The sequence below is a fragment of the Cebus imitator genome, unplaced genomic scaffold (assembly GCF_001604975.1).
Source record: "Cebus imitator isolate Cc_AM_T3 unplaced genomic scaffold, Cebus_imitator-1.0 Scaffold63, whole genome shotgun sequence".
In the NCBI taxonomy this organism is placed as follows: domain Eukaryota; kingdom Metazoa; phylum Chordata; class Mammalia; order Primates; family Cebidae; genus Cebus; species Cebus imitator.
This window is the reverse complement of record NW_016107378.1, coordinates 2086403-2104075: the sequence shown is the minus strand read 5'-3', so window position 1 is coordinate 2104075 and position 17673 is coordinate 2086403. Positions and strand designations below refer to the sequence as shown.

Below are 17673 nucleotides of genomic sequence, written 5' to 3'. Positions count from 1 at the left end.
CCAATCTCTAGGTTATATGTACAGTCTTTACATTTTCTTTTAAAATTTCTCTTTTTTCCCTACCAACCTGATGAACAAAATTTAAAAATAAGTAAAAAATTTCTCTTATTTTCATTGTCATGAATGATGACATGTGTAACTATGACAAAACACCATTTGCACCAAATCAAGCTGGATTTTAATGACATATTTCCTTAAATTTTTAAAAAACTTCCTTATGCTTCAGCTCCTTACCAGTGATTTCTGAGAGCTTTCTGAGTTCCAGCCTCTGTTACTTCACTATAAAAAGGTACAAGAAGCAAAGATACAAAAATTAGCTTGCTGTTTCCTCAGTTTCATAATGGCTAAGAGTGCCGCTGTCATGTTAAATTAAGACAAATCTTAACACACAGGAACGTTTTGGGAAGGCCACTGGAGCTGTCACAGATGCTGGTATCTCAAGAAATGGCTGTCTCACCAAGAAAAGAAACAGTAAAGAGAAAGGAAAAAACCAGCAAAGAGGAAGGAAAAAAATGTGCTGTGACTAGCTAAAAATAAGTAGGAGAAAAGACAGATGGGATGAGATGTTCAGCTGAATATAGATTTGAACAAATTAGATAGTAAAATCAAGATGTTAAATTTTATTTAAAAAGAAAACAAATGGTGCACAGTGAAGAGAGAGGTAATGCTGTTCTAGGGATGAAAAAGGTGAATCTCAACAGAGTGGGAAGAGGCAAAAAGCAGAAAAGTCAAATGGCATCTACTCAGAAAAGAGGTCATGATCGAAGTCTAAGTACCAGATTGCACTTCCAAAAGCCTGCAGGAAAAACATAGCTTGATATATTAGTGAATGTCATATGAAAAATAAAAGAGTAAGAACAAAAGGTATTCACAATATCAGTAATATGGGCCCAATTTTCCAGATGGTCAGAATGGAATGTGCAGTCCACTGGTGGCACTTTGAAATGGAAGTGAAAATTCTATCTTGTAAGATAAAAGAGATTAGGATGAGGAGATGTTTTCTAATTCTATATTTTTAGTTTTTCAACCACTTGTTTCTCTTGCTTTGATATTTTCTAGCTTTCTGGTTGACCTGGAGGTTGTTTTTGTTCTGAACAAAGGGGATGTAAATCTGTGTTTGCTCCCATTCATGGATTTAATTAGGCATGTTGCCCAATCTCTAATCAATCACGGGTTTAGTTTTTCTTTGTTAAGGTAGTCAGAGGCCTTCAGGCATGAGTGACTTATTAAAATGTACTCTCATAGTTGGGGATAAATTATCATCCTGATATTGTCAATCACTCGATAATTTTTTATCCCCAAAGCTCTCCCCTGGTTGTTTTGTCCCACACAAAGATGACATTTTATTCTCATATTTGTTCACAGACATGATTCACATTTTTCTATCTAGTGCGTAAGGAAATCATTCTACATTCGGCAATAGTGCCAGTTTGGCTAAAAAAAATATTTTCCATATCCACAAAAATGTTAATCAGATTCTTGTTAGAACATGTGTAAGAACTGGTTTTCATTTTCACAGCTCTTGATGTCAGATTACTAAAATAATTTATGTTTTGTTGTGGGAACATGAGTGCACGCAAAACCTCTCAAATCACATGACCACTTCTCAGCCCACACTTCTTCATAGCACATAGAAATTATTTGTGTTTTGTGGTAACGAATGAATGGCAGGAACAGCAGAATTTCAATGTGGCCTTTCTTTATTTGATTAAACATATTCTCTATTTATTCTTAAAAAAAACTAATTTAAGCTAAATCGCAGTAAACCATGATAATTTAGAAAACATGTTGAAACTGAGAGTGAAGAGAAATGTTCTTCACATAAACCACACTGGAAACCATAAAACTTATTTTTGTCAACCGCTTCTCATGACAGTGGCTGGGAATTTGACATTTCTACTACAGTAGGCAAAAAAACATGTAAAATACACTCTCCCACATACCACATCACATCTCTATTTATATTTCCAAACTAAAAGCATTACAGCCCAAAAAAGTGCTGAGTGCACTGGTCCAGTTACACTAAGAGTTGTAGGTTCACAACAGAACACCTTACGCTGCTATCTGTGTGGCAAGGCCACTGCTGGTGGCCCCTTACGCCATGCCCTTCTCAATGGATCCAGTTTGGCTCACCAAGAGAAAACCACTGCTCTTTAACCCAAAAGGTGGTAAGCTTTTCAATGAACTCTAGTTACCACAAGATGAAACAAACAAAACCTTTGAACAGATTATGAAACCCAACTGAAGTATCCACATGACAGCATTCAATACTACCTCGTCATTTCACAATGTGTCAACAGCAATTAGCTATGAAAATGAGTGTTGTGAAAATTTGCAATAGTTTGAAACTGAATATTTTAAAACTAGAAATCTTTAATATTACAGTAAACAATGTGACAGAAACATGGCTGTTTCTCTAACCTTGTCTGAGCTTTGCGTTCCATACAGGTGACTGGATCCCAGAAGTTTTCTAAGAAAAGCTTTTCCTTTCCACTTAAAGATCCTAAGAAGTCGGTGAAATCTGGTTCTTCTCCCTGCAGAAGGGTTATTTAGTTTGGGATGTAACATTTTACAACAATAATACAAACCTTCTGGGAGAATACCACAATAAATGTCTCAAAAACCACTCAGTTAATCCCAGGGTATAATCTGGCTGTTTTAAATTACTGCAGGGAATATTATGGGCCTTAATGACACTGTAACTGCATAAAGCCAAAGAAAGCTAGAAAGAGGGGCCAAAAAAATGAGCTCAAAGCCAGCTGAAGTGACAACAAACATGTGGTTGTTTACTAGGATTGGAGAGGTTTAGTCTGCAGATGTTTGTGGTCTCTAGAAGGTTCCAGAGGAATGAGTTGTTATGAAGATTTGCAGAGTTTGATGAGAGCAAGATTCTTCTTGGAGATGGCAAGCCCCAGGACAGGGAGGCCCAGTGGTATAGACAGAATTTATAGATTTCTGTGGTCAGATCATACTCTACTGGTCCCACAATGTACATCAACAAATTAATATTGTACGGATGTCATTTCAAAGCCTCCTAAAGACGAGAGTCATTATTGAAGCCATTAGAGCACAGATGGTTCAAACTATATGCAGATATTCATACTTGCATTTTTGCATTATAGCTGCTTTTTTTTTTTCTATGGAACTGTAATGAATTGTCTCATAATCTATTCCATCTTCTTGCCATTAGCAGGCTTTGAATGTTCACAAATAGGAGCAAAGAACTCATTTTCCAGAGCTTTAATCACACAAAGAGGGAATGCCTAATTCTCTAAATGAAATGGTCTGTGATCACTGAAGCAGAGATTTAATATATCACGGCAAATTAGGTAGATTTTAATAAATTACTTATCTCCCTGAATACTTTACATATGCTTAAGAAGGAACATAGCCTGTTTGCAAACAGTGAAAACCCACGGCCTATAAAAATCCTTTGAAGAAAATGACAAATAAAAAAGTAAATTAAAAAATGAAATGCATTATATCCCAGACCTCTAGAGACAATTCCCTTGCAGCATTGATTCACAGCTCCATTAAAAATATCAATTAAATCCTTCAGTGAGATTGGGTAAAAGCTAGAAAATTAACTTTCCGAGCTCTTTTTGAGGATCTGGTTACCCAGATACACCCCAGCAATGTACTGGCTTGATGTAAATTTAAAAAAATGATAAAAAGATACTCCTTTCAGATCTTACTAAGCACATCAGAATTTGAGCTATACTTTTGATAATTTGTTTCTATGTCATATGCTAAGTTTTCAACATGTAAATTTCACATCTATCCATATACCTATTTCCTTTTTATAGATACACATCCCTGGATCCCATACCACCATTACAAATACATGCAAATAATACAAACAGAATGAACTTTTAAGAAAGAAAAACAAAAAATTCGCAGTCATTGAATAAGTTGGTGCTAAGTCTCATTCTTTATATTTAATTGATAGAAACTGCATGCATCAAAGAAAATGCATACTGAGCTTTAATGTGCATAAAATGGATATTAGCATTTTAAAGAGGAAGATTAACACATTAATCCAAGTAATTTTCATATATTGCTTCTAATAAAATCTTCACAGTATAAAACTCTTAATGAGGCTAATCATAAGCATTCCGTTTAGTGGGACGATTAGGGGTAACATAAAAGTATTTTTTTTCATAGGTTGTCTAAGATTTATGCTTTTGCTTATTAAAAATAAGAATGGGAATTGCATTTCAGTTCTTCCTAAGAAAATGTTGAAAATGCAAATAGACTTTCTCATGCTATCATGTAGGTATAAATTATTGAGAAGGTACTGCCCATTATGGAGAACTTAAGTCCTGAGGGGTGGCAGTCATGGGAAAGAGGGTATAGAAATAAACAAATGAAAAAGTATACAAAATTCAAAACACTTCAAACCCAGGTCTCCCCGCTCCCAGCTTCCCATGAATTATAGATTATATACACCAGAGTAATTACAAAAATCTCATGTAGGAGCTTTCATGTGAGCATTTACTCAGGATTAGGAGACGCCTCTGGAGCAGTTGCTTTCAAGTCTCCAAGTCATCTCTGTATTGCTCATAGACAGACCGGAGGGCATGGAGAGCTTCAACTGTTACCCTGAGCTTGCCAATACCTTCACCATCTGCTCGTGCATCAAAAACTAGGGAGAAAAGAGCAGGAAAGTGTTAATATTGTTCAACAGATTTTTCTTCGGAAAGGCTTGCACAGAGAAACAGTAGTTGAAAAGATGAAAATAGTTCTACAAAAGGCCAAAGTTCACTGGTATCTTGGGTATCCAAAGAATAAACCTTCTTATGTGTGCGTGGAGGTGCACATTTGAGACGTACTGCATGGACCTGTACATACTGCTCGTGGAGCTAAAACTAATGAGCTAATCCTGAAGTTTACCTAGTGAAAGCCTCTAGAATAATGACCTTCACACACGATCTGAATTTTTAAGCTAGTAAGGAATAAGTCTAAAGGGAATTTACGACAATCTATGGTGTTTCAGAATGGAAACCACTGTACAGATGTTACATGATCATAGCTTGAATTATTTATTTTTCTGAGGAAAATGTTCCATTTAAAATAGATTTTATGTGAAATTAGAAAAGATTAAAATGGCAGGCCCAAGAATCTTAAGGTCTATGGGTTTGAGTGTATGTGAGATTTTTCTTGGAAGAGGGGCCACTACTTTCAGTGGTATTCCAAAGGTAGACTCTTGAGATCAAGTGATCCTCCCACCGTGGCTTCCCAGAGTGTTAGGATTAGATGCCTGAGCCACTTCACCCAGCCCCAAAGGTAGGCGATTTGACTGGAGCCACGGGCATTCTCTGAGCTCAGTGGCGGAGGCCAGATGGGATGCCGATTCAATACCTGACTCCATCCCTCTGCGGATAATTATAATTACTAGTGACTCAAGGCCAGAAATCTGGACTTTGTAGGTTTGATAGTACTTATCACTTATGAGTCTTTATATAGTTTCTTTTTTCTTTTTTTGAGACAGGGTCTGGCTCGGTTGCCTAAGCTGGAGTGCAATGGTGTGATCTTGGCTCACTGTAACCTCTCCCTCCAAGGGTCAAGCCAACCACCCACCTCGGCCTCCTGAGCAGCTGGGACTACAGTTGGGTGCCATCATGCCTGGCCAACTTTTATATTTTTTTGTAGAGATGAGGTTTCGTCATGTTGCCCAGGTTGGTTTTAAACTCCTGAGTTCAAGCAGTCCACCTGCCTTGGTCTCCCAAAGTGCTGGGATTAGAGGTGTGAACTACTGTACCTGGCCTAGTTTCCAGTTTATAATTCCTCATGGTTTTCCTTAACTTTAATATATGTATTTTTTTTTAATTCCAAGAAAATTTGTTAGAAAGCCCTAAAACTTGATACACAAAGACTTAGGTGCAGAAACTGAGCATCAGGGAAATCAAAATGGCACGAGTGGTCCCCAGCTCATTCCCTGGAGTTGTTATCTCTGCTTTGGGACTTCTCACTTCTATACCTGACGCAGAACAAAGCATTAAAATCCCAGCCTCGCCTATGCCTAATCTTTTGGCTCTTTTCCAAAACATAGCCATAGTAACTGACCATGTCAGATCAGTGGGTCATATGTGGTCTCACAGAAGAAGATGGGTTGCTAAACAATTGTCTGGAAAAATTACCAAGAATATAAAGCCGAGATAATTTGGTCATTACTTGTCAAATTTTCTTGGTCCTGGTAGTCTTTAATAGGGTTCAGGTTGATATTTTAATCCTCTCATCTTTTCTTCTGTGCTAAGTTGTGACCAACTGTCATGTGGTTAGAAATGTATAGTTTATATTTCCTAGAAAAAGGTTCTAATTTGGTTATTTGGTCTAATTTTGACTTTTGAGCACTTGACATATACCTAGGACCAGCAGCTGGATAAGGAACCAGGGCTGAACTACAGTGTAAGCAGAATGCCTGGCACATAAGAGGTGGTCACATTAGTGTTTGCTGAATGCACAAGTGAATACAAAAACAAGCCATGCACAGTTTTCCAGAGATGGCTCTGCTAACTTAACAAATGAGGCTAGGAATCAGCCTTATTTATCTATTCAATACTCAAAGCCTAGGCCATCCCTGATTATGATTTTAAAAAGTCTGATAAATAAAACAATTTAGCATGTTCCAAATATAGAAGAATAGGGAGCAGAAATTAAGAATTGTTGGGAATCACAACTAGCGAGGTGAAAATCCAGGACAGCACATTTTGTCAGGAACAGATCAAATGTCATTACCTCTCACAAAATCCTGGTGGGAAATGAGGAATCAAAACCACTTCCTTACCGTGACTGTATCACTAGACTGCAACACTGAATTAAAGAGAAGCCTTGAGAAAGACACTATCAGGATCACACAGAATAACATGCTTAAGGTTACGAACCTTAGTGGAAATAAGGCTTCCATAAACATCAACAGAATAACATGCTTAAGGTTAAGTCTTAGGTGAAATGTGGCTTCCATAAATAACATTAGAAAAACACCTGGCCAGGCATGGTGGCTCATGCTTGTAGTCCTGGGATTTTGGGAGGCTGAGATGGGTGATCACTTGGGCCCAGGAGTTCGAGACCAGCCTGGGTAACATGGTAAACCCTATTGCTACAAAAAATATCAAAAAAATTAGCCAGGTATGGTGATGTATGCCTGTAGTCCCAGCTGGTTGGGAGGCTGAGGTGGGAAAATTGCTTGAGCCTAGGAAGTCAAGGCTGCAGTGAGCTAAGATTGCCCTCCAACTTGGGTGACAGAGCAAAACTCTGTCTCAGCGAAAAAAAAAAAAAAATCCAATGGCCAACTTTTTTCACACTTTTACTCAATACTAAAAAACGAATAATTCCTTGTGAAGCTAAATTAATTATTTTACGATTTCTGTTGATTCAATGGAAGGCAGGGGGTAGGGCAGGAGGATGTAGGAAGACGTTTCGGCTTCACCAAGGCGTCAACTTGAGTTGTAAAGGGTTCAAGTAATGTGTGAATCAGTGCCCTTGCAGCCAGCAAAAAGAAGGTTTTAATAAAGACTTTGGAGTATAGCAATTGTTGGTTGCACAAACTGAGCAGCACTTTCACCCATACCATCGATATTTTGCTCAATGAGGTCCCTCCCTTCCTGGAATATGTCGGCGAGATGGACGTGAGCCACGCCAATGTCCTCACACTCCAGGTCCTGCTCGTCCTCTGGAGGGTCACTGACCACGGTGAAGCGAATGCTGGGAAGGCAGAGATCAGAGAAAGTCGCCGTGAAGAGAGAAGAAATCACCACAAATCAAAACTCCCAAATGGGGTGTTATCACTAGGTATACCATCTTGAAGTTTCCAATTATCCCAATAAAAAGAAAGGTACATTAGGTTAGATAAGTTATTACATGAACTATTAGAATTGTTATAAAACACCCAACCTTCAAATGAATAGTAATCCACTTTCTAAGCACTGATTACCATTTATCTCTACAATCTGAGAAAATTACTAGGCAAAGAGAAGGGCCAGATGTTCACTCTATTACATACTATCTGATTATATTTTGACACCTCTACTTTAAAGGCTAAAAGGGCGAAGTGAATAAAGACCATGGAGGTTAAATGGTCAGCATCTTCCACAGAAAAGTAACATTTTCTATAGAAACACACAACTCTGAAGTTGCTACTACTAAGGAATTTAACCAACTGTATGTGTGCTACAAAACACAGAGATCATGCTCCCAGGGTAACATTTTGAATCATGTTAGATAAATGTTGTAATTCTGCCCAACAGCTATATCAAATGTTTGCATTACTTCAGCAATCTTTAACTTACAATCATAGTATCCAAGTTTTATTTTACTTGTAGAAATATAATTGTAGGGTTCTGATGGAACTGATTTGAATTAGTGGCTTGTGTGGAGGCCAAACTCACTTGGATTGACCAAATGACAGGAATTTACAGTTAAGTACTCTTTTGATATGTCTTGGCAGCATAGCTTAAACCATAGATGCTTGTAAACTTTACCATTTTAAACTTTTCAGAATGTATCCATCCCAAATCAGAAACAAAACAAGAAACATAAAAATCTATGTCTCTGAGAAATCAAGCCTTGGAAAACACAAATAAAAGCCTTTCCAAACACTTATAGATAAATACGACAATACATTTAACCAACTTGCTGAAAGTAAGTATTTCACATTGAATTCCTTTACTAAGTCTGTTTTTAGCTAGCAATAGAGTTTTTTCACGTGTGTGTTTTCTTGAGACAGAGTCGTGCCCTGTCACCCAGGTTGGAGTGCAGTGGCACAATCTTGGCTCACTGCAACCTCTGCCTCCTGGGTTCAAGTGATTCTCCTGCCTCAGTCTCCTGACTAGCTGGAATTATAGCCCAGCTAATTTTTGTATTTTTAGTAGAGACGGGTCTTCACTCCATTGGCCAGGCTGGTCTCCAACTCCTGACTTCAGGTGATCCGCCAACCTTGGCCTCCCAAAGTACTGGGATTACAGGTGTGAGTCACCGCGCCCAGCCTGCAATAAGTTTTTATTAGAAAACAGAAATCCCTTAGGTCAAAATCAAAGTTAACGCCTATTCAAAAATAATTACAAAGAGTACAGATCTTGGCCTTCAACACGGTATGAAGGACATTTTATAACATGTATAAGATAGAGGGATTAAGATGGAGTGGTTAAAGGCATCCATCCTGGGCTCAAATTCCTGCTTTCTTACTGCTTAGCTGTGTGGCCTTAGACAAATGACTTAACCTCTCTCATCTCAGTTTTCTTACGAGTAGAAGTGGGATAATTATACCTATCTTACAGCGCTCTTGTGAGGATCAGATGAGATACAAGTGAACGGCTGCTTGGAACGCGGTACGCAGTGAGTAAATGTTTGCTCTTTTTTAAATAGTATTTTTAATATAGGTAGGGCTGCTTATGCTTCTACATTTCTAAGGGGAGAGAAAAACTTGGCATGGGAAAAGCTTGTTTCAATTGAAAACTTAGATTCCCAAATTATACACTGACTATATCATTCAATTAAGTAAGATGAGTGATGATGAGAGAAATTTTCCTAAAATAAATTAGGAAAAGAGAAAGAATTAAAACTGCTTGGAAGAGGAGGAATTAAAAGTAATATATAATACATATTTTATAACACAAGACTTACAGAAAAGACTGAGGCTCTGCAGACTGTAAGAATCGTGTTAAGTGTTATCTTCATATAGTGTCTCATATCTGAGGATCATGTCTGTATCACTTTACAAATGCAGTCAATTACCTCCACTGAATATATGAGAATTCTGCGGCAAAAGAAAGCCTTCTAAATGCCAGAGAAATGACTAGAAATTTAAAACTGCAATATTTCTGGCTTTAAATTCTATATAGAGAAAAATGAGATGTCAAAAACAAAATTAAGAAACCAGAAAGTTAAGCTGAAAAGGGAGGAAAAGTACAACTAAAATCATTTAAGGATTAAAATTAATTTTTTAAAAAGAATGAAAAGACACACAACACAAATCTTATATCTTACTTTCAACACTGCCAAAACAAAAAGGCAAAACTTTGTCCCATGCCTAGAAGAGGCTTCCAGTCTACTCTGAGGCCCTGGCTCTACACATGGGCCTATGTCAAGCACTCAGGTAGAAGGAAAAACGGGAAGTACCATCTGAGCCTCTCCTGCCTCCTCTGCCCACCTCTTTCTCCTGCCACTCTCCACTTTTTAGTGAGACCAGCCTTGCACCACCTCCGCCTGGTCCTGGAACACACTTCTCAATACTTCTTCATGTCTGGAGATCCCTCTGCCCGAAATGATTTTTCTCTGAGCTTTTTTGGCTGGGCTGAGTCCTCTCAGCCTGCATGAACCAGCTTATGAGTCACCTCCTCAGATTCACTGCTGAGGATTCACTGAATTTGATTCAGCTTTCACTGTTATTTTCTATTTTGGCATTTAATTTGTTTGCTTTTCTCTTAGTCTTATTGCAAATGTGATTAGTTTATCTGTCTATTTATTATCATAGTCTGTCTTCCTCAGGGATGGATCTGATCAATAGAACACTGTTCACAAGAAAAAACTGAAACCAAAAAAGGACCTTAAGTCGGTGTTAAATTATGACTTCAAATAAATACTGTTTGAAGGTGCATTTCAGTATGTTATTTCCCTTTTAAAGTGACGTGTATATTTGCAAATACAGCATGGGGTAGCATGCAAAGGTACTCTATACAATTAATCATACGATGTCTATAACGTTAGACATTTTGGGGAAGATACGTCAAATTATTCTGTTGCTTTGTAGGTTATCACCAATATTCAGCAGGGTTGCTGTCTGAGGAAATGAATTTTCATAAACGAGGAGCTACTTCAAATAATGTGACTCTGAGAAGTTAAAAAAGGTGAGAATATTCACTGGAATGATAACTGGTTTTTGGCTGTGGAAAAACATACATGTAAGCTCTTCTTTCCCTTAGGAAAATGATACTGTTGAGGGAGAAGAGTCGATGGGGCCATCCTGTCCCATGGCAGTTCCAGCAGTGCACAGCCAGCATGCAAACACTCATCCGGAGAAGGCCTGAGTCAGTCACCTGGCACCTGCAATAGTTCTCTGTCTTCCTCAAAAATGACAGGAACATTTGTTTCTTTGGGGGGTGTTTGTGGAAACAACCATGGGAGGGTGGGAGTCATTACAGTTATTGTAGACTTTTCTCTTTTTTTGAGACAGGGTCTTGCTCTGTCACCCAGGCTGGAGTACAGTGGTGCGATCATTGCTCACTGCAAGCTCGAACTCCTGGGGTCAAGTGATCCTTCCTCCTCAGCCTTCACAGTAGCTGGGACTACACATGCATGCCACCATTCCTGGCTAATTTTCTTTTTTTATTTTTAGTAGAGATGGGGATCTCACTATGTTGTTCAGGCTGGTCTCTAACTCCTTGGCGCAAGGGATCCTCCTGCCTTGGCCTCCCAAAGTGCTGGGATTATAGATATGAGCCACCGTACCTGGCCTTATTTATTTATTCTTTTCTTTTCTTTTTCTTTTTTTCCCTACAAACTGAAGGCGGAAACACCTGGCCTTTTTAAATTTCTTAAACGATTCTAGTACAAATAAGAGGGTCCTCTGAGGAAAGACAGGCCTAATACGAAAGCAGAACTTGCTATGAAATTTTTTAAGTAAACACTTTGGGGGTAACAAAATTATTGTCTCCCAATATGTTACAATAACATCTCACATTTCAGAAACAAAGTGAACCCAGAGGCAGACAAATAGGACTGAACAAGCTACTGAGTCTCAGCCTAGGATGTGCCCATGGGAACTGAGCTCAGTCCTGGACAGCCATGGCGCAGCTTGCTGAGCATAGGGAAGCAGAGGCCGTGGCCAGTGCCATTTATTCCCTGTCACTCATGACCTGGGATAACCCTGGGGGACTGGTGGTTTTTAAGAGGGCCCTGAAAGAAGCTGAAGCAAGTAAAAGCTGAGTGATTACCATTCTGGAAAAAGGAGAACCTCAGGCTTAACAGGGTTTTACCACTCCTTCAGAAATAAAAACTGAGATCCAAAGGAGTGATGTATTTCAGGAGCTAGTGAAAGACTAGTAATAAAGCTATATTATCACATCCCAAGAGCTAAGAATTCCAGTTCTTTTCTTCAAACAGAAGATAAAATGCTAGTTTGGAAGCTCTTTTGAAAAATATGTCCTTGACATTCACTTTATGGCCCTCTGGAAAGGAGAGAAGTTGAGTCTCCTAAGGCGGCAGAGTAAGTGCTGTTTTTGAGGCAGTGAGAGGCTGTGTCATCAGTGGGTCGTCAGGCGAGGAGAAGTGGGCAATGGAGACGTAAACTGTGTGCTCAGGCTGAGGGAGGACAGCCAGCCAGGGGCACTGGAGAACCAGCTCACGGTTAACAAGCAGCACAGAGGCAACTCCTCAAACTCTGCAGCAGAAGCTCACACAGATGCACTAACTTTTTAAGATCAGGATTTTTTTTTCTTCTGAAAATGATATACATGTATTTTCTCTACTGAACCAGAATTTCAAGGTATCCTATTTAAACTAGAAAAAAATGCATTCAAAAAATAATGAAACGATGGCTTTATTAAACAGTGATAGTAAGATACAAATTAGTATGAAAGGCTGATGCACCATTACAAACAACAATATTTGGTCATGGCCAGGTGCGCTCACGCCTGTAATCCGAGAACTTTGGGAGGCCGATGTGGGCGGATCACCTGAGGTCAGGAGTTCGAGACCAGCCTGGCTAACGTGGTAAAACCCCGTCTCTACTAAAAACACAAAAATTAGCCAGGCATGGTCGTGCGCATCTGCAATCCCAGCTACTCACAGAAGGCTGAGGTAGGAGAATCTCTTGAACCCAGGAGGTGGAGTAAGCCGAGATTGTGCCACTGCACCCCAGCCTGGGTGACAGAGTGAGACTCTGTCTCAAAAAAAAAAAAAATTAATGTCACTACTTACAATGATTGCAATTAACACTCACTGTGCACTATGTGTCAGAACTGTATTATCTGTGTTACATATATCAGCTCATTTAATCCTTACACCGCCCCTCTATGGTGTTATTATTTCCATTTTAAAGTTGAAGAAAAAGAGGTGCAGGAAGGTTAGGTAACTTGTCTGAGGTCAGATTGCTAGTAAGCAGTAAGACAAGAATTTATATCCAGGGCATGTGCTCCAGAGTATACCCACCTTTCAACCTGTTACAGTCTTTACAACTACACGAGTGGCAATAGGATACTTCATACATGTTGCACAGTCTTTGGTTTTCAAAGTCCTATAGGATCCTTACAATTACTTTGAATAGTAGGCAGGGACACTATATTTCTAGGAGGAGGAAGATCTACAGAGGTCCCGTACTCATTTGAGGACACAGAGTGAGTCAGGGAAGCCTGATGGTCTGCTTCCTCATCTTGTGCCTTTTATTTTAACCACATCCTGCTACAGAGATCTACTTTATGTAAACCATTAGATAATTTGGACTGCTGAAATATACCTTCCATTAGGCATCTCTTGTTTCTGTAGTACAGCTTTTAAGATGTCTCTCTTTGCTTGGTTGTTTTCTTTATCCACGTAGATCACTACAGCAAAAGAAAAAAAAATCCAAAAAGGAAGTCACTCAGGAATAGGCTACATTAGTATCATTCTGTATTTTTTTAAATATCTGTTTTTAAAGACACAAGTCATGCCACCTCACTTCTATGCCTGGGAAAAGAAAACAGCTCCAGAAACCAGAATCAAATCTGAATAGTCATGTGATCTAATGTCATGTCACTGGCAGGTTTATGCACACACTGTCAGAAAAGATACAAGCAACATCTAAGAGTGCCACATCACTGTCACTGCCTGTTAATGGCACTGGCAGTCATGACAGTAAAAGCCAATGGTCTTTATTGCTTTGTATTTGAGGGATTTACTGCAGTTTCTTTCACCCAAGAAGCAAGTGATAATGATAATGTATGGCAGAGTGCTTGTCCTCCCTGACAGCCTCAGTAATTTAATCCTTCTCTCCTGCCACAACAAGCAATAAAAAAGGCGTCTAGTGTATTGGGCTGAGGAAATCCACAGGCCGATGCCTGCTGGGTAGGGGTATGGGAGAGAAACGTGTATGGAGAGAAAGGCTTTTTAGGGTGTGAGGTTGTCTTTGGTTTTAAAGGCATATGCTGGCATCCAGGAATGTGGGCAGACTTCACTTGGCTGAAGCATGAGATTAGTTAACTGATCTCAAGTCTCACCAGAAGGAAGATGGTGAACACTTGACATTGTAATTAAGTGCCTACACTCTGGGAAAATGGCATCTTAATGTGCAAACACTACAATTTTCATCCTGATTATTTTTTCTCAGTTCGGCAGACTTTCAGCCATGCATTAGCTTCTGAAGACATTTCTTTTTCATATGCCATTTTGGATGTAAAGGCTCCCCTGTGACAAAATCTCAACTTAGAGATTATCCCTGGTCAAAAGCACACAAAGGGTGAAAAATATCATGATCATTCTAAAGCCAGTTCTCCTTAGGCTCTGCCAGGAACAAACATCTTTTATGTTGAAAATGTTTCCCTGAACAATTTTTAGTTCAATTTCCAAATTATGATGCTATCAACTCATTTGTTTGGCTCAGTTGAGCAAATATTAACTGAGGGCCAAAGGCACTGAGTAGGCACATGGAGTGAGAGACATAAAGGTATCGGTATAGGGGTAGGTTAGTGGTTTAAGAGAAGAATCATCGAATACATAATAACCAAGTTAATAATCAACTCTGGATAACCAAAGTCAAACACCAGCTTCTAGCTTACTGCTCTTTGCATGATGTCATATTAGTAAATGTGGCTAGTTACATAGGTTACTGAAGTTTATAGAAATCAATACAGATTCAAAGGTTCAGAGTATTTTGTTTTATTTATCAATGCCAAAAAGTCATGCTAACAGATCACTGGAGGATAGTACTTCATTTTTTAGAGGCTGCCAGTACACAATGCTAAAGGGGAATTTTTTTTCCAAATGGATTTTTTTTCCTGTTAATTACAAGATGTGGTATACCATATTCTTCTGGACTTCAGGGTTCTATAGCTTTTATGTCATACTGGCTTATACTGTTTGAAGACAAGGGTAATATCAGTGGTTTAAAAAAAAAACACTGAGTTTTAAACACTAGCATGCAAATCAAGGGTCTTCCAATTAAACCTAGACCACTTTTGATAAATTTCAATGGCCTAAAACATTTTTTTATTGTGGTAGAATATACACAACATAAAATTTACCATCTTAAATTAACAATTAACATTTAAGTATTCAGTTTAACGGCATTAAGTACCTACACATTGTGGTACAACCATCACCACTATCCATTTCCAGAACTTCTTCATCTTCCCAGGCTGAAACTCTATATTCACTAATCAATAACTCTCCACTCTTCATTCCTCCCAGCCCCTGGTAACCACCATTCACTTTTTGTCTGTATGAATTTGACTACCTGAGGTATGTCATGTAAGTGGAATCATATGGTATTTGTCCTTTTGTGTCCGGTTTACTTCATTTAGCATTGGTGTTTTCAAGGTTCATAGATGTTGTAGTGTACTTCAAATTTCATTCCTTAAGGCTGTATAATATTTCATCATATGTATAAACCACACTTTGTTTATCCACTTATCCTGTGACAGACATTTGGATTGTTTCCACCTTTGACTATTATGGATAATGCTGCTCTAAACATGGGCATACAAATATCTGAGTCCTTGATTTCAGTTCTTTTCGGTATATAACCAGAAGTGAAATTGCTAGACTGTATGGTCATTCTAAATTTACCTTTTTTTTTTTAAGACATGAGGGTCTTGCTCTGTTACTCAGGCTGGAATGCAGTGGTGCGATGACAGCTCACTGCAGCCTTGAACTCCCAGGCTCAAGCGATTCTCCCACCTTGGCCCTTAGCCTCACCCTGGTAACTGGAACTACAGGTGTGCACAACCATGCCCACCTAATTTTTATTTTTTGCAGAGATGGAGTCTCACTATGTTGCCTAGGCTAATCTTGAACTCCTGGCCTCAAGTGATCCTATACTCTTGGCTTCCCAAAGTGTTGAAATTACAGGACTAAGACGCCATGACTGGGCTAATCTTTTTTTTTTTTTTTTTTTTAACATTTTTACAATTGAAATTGGTTTTAAAAAATGATGCCACTGGGGATTCCCTGTGCTTTTGCTTTATCCAGTTGGCCAGCATACTACAGTTCCTATGCTCTTAACAAAGATAAACATTATTGCCACTATTTACTGGGTAACATTAACGTGCTAGGTACTATACTCAATACTTTTACTGTAATCATGTAGGTTAAGGATCAAGCTGACCCACATTTTACAGACGATTACATGGATCCAGAGAAGGTTAGGAGTTTGCCCAAGACCACCTAGTCAGAAAGCAGCAGAGCCAGAATTTGAATCCAGCAATGTCAGCCTCAAGAGTCTGCTCTCTTAATTTCCATGCTACATGACCTCTCCTTCTTTCACATGAGGCCAAAGTTTTCCTGTTTAAGCTGTAGTCATTTTGTTAGCACAAAGCTGGAGTGTAAGAGAATGTTCCATAACAGTATCAAGGGAAATCACTTCACTTTGTCTTGTTTCATAAAGGAATATTGCTTAAATATACCTAGTCTAGGTGTATCAAATCATATCTGTTGACATAACACTTTTAAAATTTCTTTTTGAAAATACTCCAGCTACTTACCAATAAGCTTAGTTCTCCAAAGGCGTACCAAGTTGGAACTATGTAAGGCTCTCCTGCTTCTACAAACTAGGCCTAGATTGGGCATCTTATCTAGCCTAATGGTTCTCAGCCTTTATTGTGTATCACAACCTCTTAAAGGGCTTGTTAAAATGCAGATTACTGAGTTGTATTTCCAGAGTTTCTGGTTCAGCAGGTCTGGGTTAGGGCCTAAGAATTTGCAATTCTAATGTGTTTCCAGCTGCTCTTGCTGCTGGTGGTGAGGGTTCTACACATTGAGAACCATTGTTTGGCCCAACATTTATTTGCCACATTTTTAAATGGGATCAGGAGCTAGTGAACACTTTTGTGTTGAATACTGTGGGAAACAGAAACACTTTGGCCGCCTCTGATTATATCTTGATATCCTATGACTACCGTGATTCATTTGGTGTTCTAAAACTCTAGATGGTTAAAAAAACTTACGATTTCAAAACTTGAAATACATCCTATAAAAAGTGACTCTGGTAATTATTAAAAGTATCATAACTCTCCAAAAGTTAAGGTATTTACCTTTCTTTCCCCTCAGAAATCACATTTGTTTAGGACTTGTATGATTTTGACATAAACTTACTGAAAGCATATGTCTCAAAAGGATACAAACGCGTAGTCCAAATACTTTAGTTGATCTTCAGTCATCTACCATTAAAAACATATCCTTTACTTCTGAAAGTTGGATAAATCCTTATATTCTGTATCAATATCATATGGCAGAAGAAATGCAGATGGCTTAATTATAAGGAGTCGATAACCTTGAATCTCAGATATGTTTGTATTAAAGAGTTATCATCCCTGTAATCCTTATCTTTGCCAAATTTCTCCTCCTATTAGTCATAAAATCTGATGTTTTACATTGTCTTCATCAAAAGTTTGAATTAAACTTTAATTGTTCCAAAAGACAGACTGTTCCATCCCCAGAGGCTAAGGGTCCAGACCTATATAAGTCTCATAAAAACTTTGGATTATT

General features: G+C 38.6%; 1 protein-coding gene across 7 annotated transcripts in view; it reads right to left on the bottom strand.

Moving 5' to 3' along the window:
* Positions 1 to 1682: 1682 nt before the first annotated feature.
* RPGRIP1L (RPGRIP1 like) overlaps positions 1683 to 17673 on the bottom strand; it is a 99179-nt gene continuing 83188 nt past the window's right edge. For all 7 annotated transcript variants that reach the window (XM_037739103.1, XM_037739104.1, XM_037739105.1 and 4 more), the window contains 3 exons: positions 13451 to 13535; positions 7571 to 7704; positions 1683 to 4645 (listed from right to left, as the gene is read on the bottom strand). In XM_037739103.1, the coding sequence (XP_037595031.1) occupies positions 4533 to 4645; positions 7571 to 7704; positions 13451 to 13535 (332 nt within the window). In that variant the 3' untranslated portion in view covers positions 1683 to 4532. The remainder of the gene's footprint in view (positions 4646 to 7570; positions 7705 to 13450; positions 13536 to 17673) is intronic.